The sequence below is a fragment of the Oncorhynchus keta genome, chromosome 18 (assembly GCF_023373465.1).
Source record: "Oncorhynchus keta strain PuntledgeMale-10-30-2019 chromosome 18, Oket_V2, whole genome shotgun sequence".
NCBI lineage: Eukaryota > Metazoa > Chordata > Actinopteri > Salmoniformes > Salmonidae > Oncorhynchus > Oncorhynchus keta.
In genome coordinates this window covers 31,612,038-31,623,273 of record NC_068438.1, presented here as the reverse complement: position 1 = coordinate 31,623,273, position 11,236 = coordinate 31,612,038, and the positions used below count along the sequence as shown (strand labels likewise).

At 46.7% G+C, this 11,236-nt stretch overlaps 1 protein-coding gene across 1 annotated transcript; it reads left to right on the top strand.

Annotated features, from left to right (window-relative positions):
• Nucleotides 1–2,502: 2,502 nt before the first annotated feature.
• LOC127909030 (uncharacterized protein DDB_G0271670-like) lies at nucleotides 2,503–3,738 on the top strand (the record flags this gene model as incomplete). The annotated part of the gene is made up of 1 exon (XM_052468883.1): nucleotides 2,503–3,738. A coding segment is annotated over one exon (1,236 nt), but the record flags the coding sequence as incomplete, so codon positions are not given.
• Between the last annotated feature and the right edge of the window lie 7,498 nt (nucleotides 3,739–11,236).

Genomic DNA, 11,236 nt, shown 5'->3' with positions numbered 1-11,236 from the left:
GGCCTCTGCTCTTAAACGCTAGTAAAACCAAATACATGCTTTTCAACCGTTCGCTGCATGCACCCGCACGCCTGACCAGCATCACCACCCTGGATGGTTCCAACCTTGAATATGTGGACATCTATAAGTACCTAGGTGTCTGGCTCGACTGTAAACTCTCCTTCCAGACTCATATCAAACATCTCCAATCGAAAATCAAATCAAGAGTCGGCTTTCTATTCCGCAACAAAGCCTCCTTCACTCACACCGCCAAACTTACCCTAGTAAAACTGACTTTCCTACCGATCCTCGACTTCGGCGATGTCATCTACAAAATTGCTTACAACACTGTACTCAGCAAACTGGATGCAGTTTATCACAGTGCCATCCGTTTTGTCACTAAAGCACCTTATACCACCCACCACTGCGACTTGTATGCTCTAGTCGGCTGGCCCTCGCTACATATTCGTCGCCAGACCCACCGGCTCCAGGTCATCTACAAGTCCAAGCTAGGTAAAGCTCCGCCTTATCTCAGTTCACTGGTCACGATGGCAACACCCATCCGTAGCACGCGCTCCAGCAGGTGTATCTCACTGATCATCCCTAAAGCCAACACCTCATTTGGCCGCCCTTCGTTCCAGTTCTCTGCTGCTTGTGACTGGAACGAATTGCAAAAATCACTGAAGTTGGAGACTTTTATATCCCTCACCAACTTCAAACATCTGCTATCTGAGCAGCTAACCGATCGCTGCAGCTGTACATAGTCTATAGGTAAATAGCCCACCCATTTTTATCTACCTCATCCCCATACTGTTTTTATTTATTTACTTTTCTGCTCTTTTGCACACCATTATCTCTACCTGTACATGACCATCTGATCATTTATCACTCCAGTGTTAATCTGCAAAATTGTAATTATTCGCCTACCTCATGCCGTTTGCACACAATGTATATAGACTCCCCTTTTTTTCCTACTGTGTTATTGACTTGTTAATTGTTTACTCCATGTGTAACTCTGTGTTGTCTGTTCACACTGCTATGCTTTATCTTGGCCAGGTCGCAGTTGCAAATGAGAACTTGTTCTCAACTAGCCTACCTGGTTAAATAAGGTGAAATAAAAAAATGTTTAAAAATGCCCTTGCTGATGGAAGGAGGTTTTCACTCAAAATCTCACGATACATGGCCCCATTCATTCCTTCCTTTACACGGATCAGTCATCCTGGTCCCTTTGCAGAAAAACAACCCCAAAGCATGATGTTTCCACCCTCATGCTTCACAGTAGGTATGGCGTTCTTTGGATGCAACTCAGCATTCTTTGTCCTCCAAACACGAATACTTGAGTTTTTACCAAAAAGTTATATTTTGGTTTCATCTGACCATATGACATTCTCCCAATCTTCTTCTGGATCATCCAAATGCTCTCTAGCAAACTACAGACGGGCCTGGACATGTACTGGCTTAAGCAGGGGGACACGCCTGACACTGCAGGATTTGAGTCCCTGGCGACGTAGTGTGTTACTGATGGTAGGCTTTGTTACTTTGGTCCCAGCTCTCTGCAGGTCATTCACTAGGTCCCCTGTGTGGTTCTGGGATTTTGCTGTTGTTCTTGTGATCATTTTGACCACACAGGTTGAGATCTTGCGTGGAGCCCCAGAATCGAGGGAGATTATCAGTGGTCTCGTATGTCTTACATTTCCTAATAATTGCTCTCACACTTGATGTCTTCAAACCAAGCTGCTTACCTATTGCGTCTTCCCAGCCTGGTGCAGGTCTACAATTTTGTTTCTGGTGTCCTTTGACAGCTCTTTGGACTTGGCCATAGTGGAGTTTGGAGTGTGACTGTTTTAGGTTGTGGACAGGTGTCATTTATACTGATAACAAGTTCAAACAGGTGCCATTAATACAGGTAACGAGAGGAGGACAGAGGAGCCTCTTAAAGAAGAAGTTACAGGTTTGTGAGAGCCAGAAATCTTGCTTGTTTGTAGATGACCAAATACTTATTGTCCACCATAATTTGCAAATAAATTCATAAAAAATCCTACAATGTGATTTTCTGGATTTTTTTTCTCATTTTGTCTGTCATAGTTGAAGTGTACCTATGATGAAAATTGCAGGCCTCGATCATCTTTTTAAGTGGGAGAACTTGCACAATTGGTGGCTGACTAAATACTTTTTGCCCCACTGTACCTCCTCCTCCTCTACCTCCTCTTCTATATCCTCCTCCTTCTCTTCCTGCTCCTTATATAGCTCCTCCTCCTCTACAACTCATCTATATCCTCCTCTTCTATATCCTCCTCCTCCTCTATAACCTCCTCCTCCTCTATATCCTCCTCATATACCTCCTCCTTGATATCCTCCTCATATACCTCCTCCTTTATATCCTCCTCTATAACCCCCTCCTTTATATCCTCCTCTATAACCTCCTCCTTTATATCCTCCTCTATAACCTCCTCCTTTATATCCTCTTCTATAACCTCCTCCTTTATATCCTCCTCATATACCTCCTCCTTTATATTCTCCTCTATAACCTCCTCCTTTATATCCTCCTCTATAACCTCCTCCTTTATATCCTCCTCTATAACCTCCTCCTTTATATCCTCCTCTATAACCTCCTCCTTTATATCCTCCTCTATAACCTCCTCCTTTATATCCTCCTCATATACCTCCTCCTTTATATCCTCCTCTATAACGTCCTCCTCCTTTATATCCTACTCATATACCTCCTCCTTTATATCCTCCTCATATACCTCCTCCTTTATATCCTCCTCATATACCTCCTCCTTTATATCCTCCTCTATAACCTCCTCCTTTATATCCTCCTCATATACCTCCTCCTTTATATCCTCCTCTATAACCTCCTCCTCCTGTATATCCTACTCATATACCTCCTCCTCTATATCCTCCTCTATAACCTCCTCCTTTATATCCTCCTCATATACCTCCTCCTTTATATCCTCCTCATATACCTCCTCCTTTATATCCTCCTCATATACCTCCTCCTTTATATCCTCCTCTATAACCTCCTCCTTTATATCCTCCTCATATACCTCCTCCTTTATATCCTCCTCTATAACCTCCTCCTTTATATCCTCCTCATATACCTCCTCCTTTATATCCTCCTCTATAAACTCCTCCTTTATATCCTCCTCATATACCTCCTCCTTTATATCCTCCTCATATACCTCCTCCTCTATAACCTCCTCCTCCTCTATATCCTCCTCTATAACCTCCTCCTTTATATCCTCATCTGTAACCTCCTCCTCCTTTTTATCCGCCTCATATACCCCCTCCTTTATATCCTCCTCTATAACCTCCTCCTTTATATCCTCCTCATATACCTCCTCCTTTATATCCTCCTCCTCTACCTCCTCCTCTATAACCTCCTCCTTTATATCCTCCTCATATACCTCCTCCTTTATATCCTCCTCATATACCTCCTCCTTTATATCCTCCTCTATAACCTCCTCCTTTATAGCCTCCTCTATAACCTCCTCCTTTATATCCTCCTCATATACCTCCTCCTTTATATCCTCCTCATATACCTCCTCCTTTATATCCTCCTCATATACCTCCTCCTTTATATCCTCCTCCTCTACCTCCTCCTTTATATCCTCCTCATATACCTCCTCTTCTACCTCCTCCTCTATAACCACCTCCTTTATATCCTCCTCATATACCTCCTCCTCTATATCCTCTATAACCTCCTCCTTTATATCCTCCTCCTCTACCTCCTCCTCATATACCTCCTCCTCTACCTCCTCCTCTATAACCTCCTCCTCCTTTATATCCTCCTCATATACCTCCTCCTCTATATCCTCCTCTATAACCTCCTCCTTTATATCCCCCTCATATACCTCCTCCTTTATATCCTCCTCATATACCTCCTCCTTTATATCCTCCTCATATACCTCCTCCTCTCCCCTCCTCCTACCCCACCTCCTCTACCTTCTCCTCTTCAGCCTTTGGCTAGTGTATTGAAGGCTTAGCGACTGGGGAGGAGAGTCTGTATATCGATGTTTCTCCCCATGGCCGTAGGATGTGTACACACACAGACAGACGGAGCACAAACGCAGACACATTGATCCCACGGCGGGGGCAGTGTTCTCTCTCTCTCTGATGTATAAATAGATGATACATAGTGATGATGATTCTCAGTGGGAGGCCTGCCTGCTGGTCTTACTGCTCTATCAGAAGGCCTCTGGCAGAGACTAGTGATTAGTAGTGGAGGATTGAGATGATGTCAAGTGAATATGTCTGAGATTTGTGTGCCCTGTTTCCGATGCGAATTGCCTAAAGGTTTATTTGACATTATCATTATGTGTGTGTCCATGCCAGCATGCCTTTATGTGTCCTTGAATGCCAGTGTGCGTCCATGCTTGCCAGGATAGGTGCGTGCGTATGTGCTGTGCAAAGTTAATGTGTGTGTGTGTGTGTGTGTGTGTGTGTGTGTGTGTGTGTGTGTGTGTGTGTGTGTGTGTGTGTGTGTGTGTGTGTGTGTGTGTGTGTGTGTGTGTGTGTGTGTGTGTGTGTGTGTGTGTGTGTGTGTGCCACAGGTCCCCTCATGCTCAGTGTTGTGTGTCATGTACACCTGTCATGTCCTCAGGGGGGCGCTATAGAGAGCCAGCTGGCAAGGAGAGCGGGAGACAGGAGAGAGGACAGATTGGACCAGCCACAGGAGACTACCACAGGGACAGAACACAGGAGGTGAAGGTGAGAGGAGTAGGGGAGGAGTAGGGGAGGAGGAGGGAAGGAGGATGACAGAAGGAGGGAAGGAGGGGATGAGGAGGGGAGGAAGAGGGAAGGAGGAAGGAAGGAGGATGGATGGGGAGGGAAGAAGGGAGGAGAAGGGAAGGAGGTGGTAAGGAGGGAGGAGATGGGAAGGAGAAGGGAAGGAGGAGGGAAGAAGGGAGGAGAAGGGAAGGAGGAGGGAGAAAAAGTACCAGCGATAGTGGATGGAACACGGACATTTCTGTCCTCATACTGTCATATGATACACTTACTTAGCTTTATGTTTCCTCCTCTCTCCCTCCCACTCTCTCAATTCAGTTCAATTCAATTCAAAGAGGTTTATTGACATGGGAAACATATGTTTAAGTTGCAGATGCAAGTGATATAGATAATAAGCTCGCTCTCTTTGCTAAATCAGGTTGATATGACGGTAAGATTCTCTCTTCTCTCACACCTCCAGGGGAGTGTGTCAGATGGGGACTGGGTCATCTCTCCACAGCTCCCAGGAATAATACAGCTGGAACAAGCTGGTGGTATCAGAATCCACACCCATCCACCCATCGACACTCACAAGCACACATGCGTGCAAACATGCAGAGCGCATGCACACCCACACACATTCGTATACACACAGACAGTGCAAATTGCTAGCAGCTGGTTCAGATCTTTCACAGTGGTTTCAATGCGTTGGGCAGACAACATGTGTAATGTTCACCGTGCTGACTCACAAGACACTTGCAGATAATTTACTGATTAGTTCAGCCACACTCACATAGTGTACTAGACAGTCACCTATACAATATACTGGATATACTCTCTCCTCACTCTCTCTTTACCACTCCCTCTCTCTCTCTACCTGTCTTTACCGCTCCCTCCATCTATCCCTCTCTCTCTACCTGTCTCTACCTCTCCCTCCATCTATCCCTCTCTCTCTACCTCTCGCTCCATCTATCCCTCTCTCTCTACCTCTCTACCTCTCTCTACCTGTCTCTACATCTCCCTCCATCTATCCCTCTCTCTCTACCTATCTCTACCTCTCCCTCCATCTATCCCTCTCTCTCTACCTCTCTCTACCTCTCTCTACCTCTCTCTACCTCTCTCTACCTCTCCCTCCATCTATCCCTCTCTCTCTACCTCTCTCTACCTCTCTCTACCCCTCTCTCTCTACCTCTCCCTCCATCTATCCCTCTCTCTCTCTACCTCTCTCTACCTCTCTCTACCTGTCTCTACATCTCCCTCCATATATCCCTCTCTCTCTACCTCTCTACCTCTCTCTACCTGTCTCTACCTCTCCATCCATCTATCCCTCTCTCTCTACCTCTCTCTACCTCTCTCTACATCTCTCTACCTGTCTCTACCTCTCCCTCCATCTATCCCTCTCTCTCTCTCTCTCTCTACCTCTCTCTACCTCTCTCTACATCTCTCTACCTGTCTCTACCTCTCCCTCCATCTATCCCTCTCTCTCTACCTATCTCTACCTCTCTCTACCTCTCTCTACCTGTCTCTACCTCTCCCTCCATCTATCCCTCTCTCTCTACCTCTCTCTACATCTCTCTACCTGTCTCTACTTCTCCCTCCATCTATCCCTCTCTCTCTACCTGTCTCTACCTCTCCCTCCATCTATCCCTCTCTCTCTACCTCTCTCTACCTCTCTCTACCTGTCTCTACCTCTCCCTCCATCTATCCCTCTCTTTCTACCTATCTCTACCTCTCTCTACCTCTCTCTACCTGTCTCTACCTCTCCCTCCATCTATCCCTCTCTCTCTACCTCTCTCTACATCTCTCTACCTGTCTCTACTTCTCCCTCCATCTATCCCTCTCTCTCTACCTTTCTCTACCTCTCCCTCCATCTATCCCTCTCTCTCTACCTCTCTCTACCTGTCTCTACATCTCCCTCCATCTATCCCTCTCTCTCTACCTCTCTCTACCTCTCTACCTCTCTCTACCTGTCTCTAGCTCTCCATCCATCTATCCCTCTCTCTCTACCTCTCTCTACATCTCTCTATCTGTCTCTACCTCTCCCTCCATCTATCCCTCTCTCTCTACCTGTCTCTACCTCTCCCTCCATCTATCCCTCTCTTTCTATCTCTCTCTACCTCTCTCTACCTCTCTCTACCTGTCTCTACCTCGCCCTCCATCGATCCCTCTCTCTCTACCTCTCTCTACCTCTCTCTACATCTCTCTACCTGTCTCTACTTCTCCCTCCATCTATCCCTCTCTCTCTACCTATCTCTACCTCTCCCTCCATCTATCCCTCTCTCTCTACCTCTCTCTACCTCTCTCTACCTCTTCCTCCATCTATCCCTCTCTCTCTACCTCTCTCTACCTCTCTCTACCTCTCTCTACCTCTCCCTCCATCTGTCCCTCTCTCTCTACCTGTTTCTACCTCTCCCCCATCTATCCCTCTCTCTCTACCTCTCTCTACCTCTCTCTACCTCTCTCTATCTCTCCCGCCATCTATCCCCCTATCTCTACCTCTGTCTAACCCACCCTCCATCTATCCATCTCTATCCCTCTCTCTCTACCTCTCTTTACCTCTTCCTCCGTCTATCACTCTCTCTCTACCGCTCTCTACCTCACCCTCCATATATCGCTCTCTCTCTACCTCCCTCTACCTCTCCCTCCATCTATCCCTCTCTCTCTACCTCTCTCTACCTCTCCTTCCATCTAACCCTCTCTCTCTACCTCTCTCTGCCTCTACCTCTTTCTCTACCTATCTCTACCTTTCCTTCCAACTATCCCTCTCTCTCTACCTCTCTCTACCTCTCCCTCCATATAACTCTCTCTCTCTACCTCTCCCTACCTCTCCCTCCATCTAACCCTCTCTCTACCTCTCTCTACCTCTCCCTCCATCTATCCCTCTCTCTCTGGCTCTCTCTACCTCTCTCTACATCTCTCTGCCTCTCTCTACCTCTCTCTACCTCTCCCTCCATCTATCCCTCTTTCTCTCCCTCTCTACTTGTCTCTACCTCTCTCTACCTCTCCCTTCATCTATCCCTCTCTCTCTACCTCTCTCTACCTGCATCTACCTCTCCCTCCATCTATCCCTCTCTCTCTCTACCTGTTTCTACCTCTCCCCCATCTATCCCTCTCTCTCTACCTCTCCCTCTCTCTCTACCTCTCTCTACCTCTCTCTACCTCTACCGCCATCTATCCCTCTCTCTCTACCTCTGTCTAACCCACCCTCCATCTATCCCTCTCTATCCCTGTCTCTCTACCTCTCTTTACCTCTTCCTCCATCTATCACTCTCTCTCTACATCTCTCTACCGCTCTCTACCTCTCCCTCCATATATCCCTCTCTCTCTACCTCCCTCTACCTCTCCCTCCATCTATCCCTCTCTCTCTACCTCTCTCTACCTCTCCTTCCATCTAACCCTCTCTCTCTACCTCTCTCTGCCTCTACCTCTTTCTCTACCTCTCTCTACCTCTCCTTCCATCTATCCCTCTCTCTCTACCTCTCTCTACCTCTCCCTCCATATAGCTCTCTCTCTACCTCTCTCTACCTCTCCCTCCATCTAACCCTCTCTCTCTTACCTCTCTGTACCTCTCCCTCCATCTATCCCTCTCTCTCTGGCTCTCTCTACCTCTCTCTACATCTCTCTGCCTCTCTCTACCTCTCTCTACCTCTCCCTCCATCTATCCCTCTTTCTCTCCCTCTCTACTTGTCTCTACCTCTCTCTACCTCTCCCTCCATCTATCCCTCTCTCTGTACCTTTCTCTAACTCTCCCTCCATCTATCCCTCTCTTTCCCTCTCTCTCTACCTGTTTCTACCTCTCCCCCATCTATCCCTCTCTCTCTTCCTCTCCCTTCATCTAACCCTCTCTCTCTACCTCTCTCTGCCTCTACCTCTTTCTCTACCTCTCTCTACCTCTCCTTCCATCTATCCCTCGCTCTCTACCTCTCCCTACCTCTCCCTCCATCTAACCCTCTCTCTCCCTCTCTCTCTACCTCTCTCCCTTTCTCTCCCTTTCTCTCCCTCCTCCACTCTCTCTACCCCCCCCTCTCTCTCTCTCTCTCTCTCTCTCTCTCTCTCTCTCTCTCTATATATATATATATATATATATCTCTCCTCCACTCTCTCTCTCTCCCATCTTTTCTCTCCATCTTAATCTCATCTCCTGGTCTGCTCCTCTCCTCATTAAGAGGCAGATCATCAATATGATTCCCCAGAGTCTCTTTCCCCGTCCTCAGCCTTATACACAGTCACAAAGCCTGGAGGGATCTACACAGTCTGTTCACAGCCCTGGCCTACTGGGAATAACACAATGACACTCAGAGTGACAGGGAGGGAGGGTGACATATAGGTGGGATATAGAGGAAGAAAAATATATAGTTTTGGTCGTGACAGGGAAGGAGAGAGAAGAGGTGAATATTGGTACTGTACGGAAAGAGAAGTAGCAAAGTGGGAGAGGGAAGAGGGAGACAGAGAAAGATACTAAAATAGATTAATGTACACACTCTGCTCATACATAGTCAGAGATGGAGTGTGATAGAGGCCTACACTTGAACTCACTGTTGGCACTCCCGGCAGCCCCTCCAAACACTTCCAAATGAATACTTCTCCTTCTCCTCCCACTCCATTAGAAAAGCATGAAATTGACCAAGTCAACCAGGCCTGAGAAAAGCTGATTTCCCCATGCTGTATGAAGCCACACTGAATGGAATGTCATTCTGGCATTGTAGCAAAAAACACTGATATATTTCACCCGGAACCTTGAGGGGGTTGTGTTACTGCCGGATTGTCTATGTGTGTGTGTGTGTGTGTGTGTGTGTGTGTGTGTGTGTGTGTGTGTGTGTGTGTGTGTGTGTGTGTGTGTGTGTGTGTGTGTGTGTGTGTGTGTGTGTGTGTGTGTGTGTGTGTGTGTGTGTGTGTGTGTGTGTGTGTGTGTGTGTGTGTGCTTATTGTTTGGGGATTTTGATCAACTTAATACTCCCACATTTTTATTTAATATCTAGGTCCCAGAAAACCTGGCGGACTGCGCTGCGCAATTCACCAAAAATCTGTTTTTGTTCCCATGTGATGAAAGGCAATTCAAAACATCTTTATCTGCAGACGATGGGTTGAAATACGTTAAATGCAGCAATCCCTTGGCGGAAAAGGAAGAATGAATAAAGAAGAAGCAAAAGCATACCAAGTTATGAGAGAAATATACTGCATTCTGCTTGGATAACTGTGTATTTAAAAACATTAGACCCGTTTTCTTTCTATTACATTAGAATTTTGAACCCCCTTCCAGCCCCCCTTCCACAAACGCACACTTACACACACTCCCCTTCCAACCCCCCTTCTTCACACACTCACACACACACACACACACACACACACACACACACACACACACACACACACACACACACACACACACACACACACACACACACACACACACACACACACACACACACACACACACACACACACACACACACACACACACACACACACACACACACACACACACACACACACACACTCCCCTGCCTTCTTGCACCGTATGGTTTCCATTGGTTCTGCTGCTGGGTTTTGTAAACAGCCCTAACTTGGTGTTTATGTCTGTATGCTTTCTCAGACTTCCGAATGAAAGCCCCTCTCCTCTCCTCTCCGCTCCTCTCCTCTCCTCTCCTCTCTGTCGGTCCTCTTCTCCACTATGCTCGATCTGCATTCCACCGTGTGTCTGGCCTGTCACACTCCTGCTCTTGTCACGTGTGTTTAGGCTAGATCTGGACATGTGATCCCTCAGGAGCACGGTTAGCCACTTGTTTGCATTGCCAGTCCCCTAATACAATCCTAATCTATAGAACAAAGAGTTCATTTGATTTGTCGGCTTCTCTGATGTACTTAAAAGTGCAACTGGACACTGGCTGTTATGTGTTGGTAGGGTTTGCTGGCTGCTTGAGCACCGGTAGAATTAGTGAATTAAAATTCATATGGACATACATACAGACATACTGTACATACGGTTAATGTGACGTGGTGTGATCATAACAACATACAGGTACTCAAGTCCTTTTGTTCACCTGATTTAGAATTCCTCACAATCAAATGTCGACCACATTATCTACCAAGGGAATTCTCTTCGATTATAATCACAGCCGTATATATTCCCCCCCAAGCAGACACATCGATGGCTCTGAACAAACTTTATTTGACTCTTTGCAAATTGGAATCCATTTATCCGGAGGCTGCATTCATTGTAGCTGGGGATTTTAACAAGGCTAATCTGAAAACAAGACTCCCTAAATTTTATCAGCATATCGATTGCGCAACCAGGGCTGGAAAAACCTTGGATCACTGCTATTCTAACTTCCGACGCATATAAGGCCCTGCCCCGCCCTCCTTTCGGAAAAGCTGACCACGACTCCATTTTGTTGATCCCTGCCTACAGACCGAAACTAAAACAAGAATCTTCCGCGCTGAGGTCTGTTCAACGCTGGTCCGACCAAGCTGACTCCACACTCCAAGACTGCTTCCATCACGTGGACTGGGATATGTTTCGTATTGCGTCAGACAACAATATTGACGAATA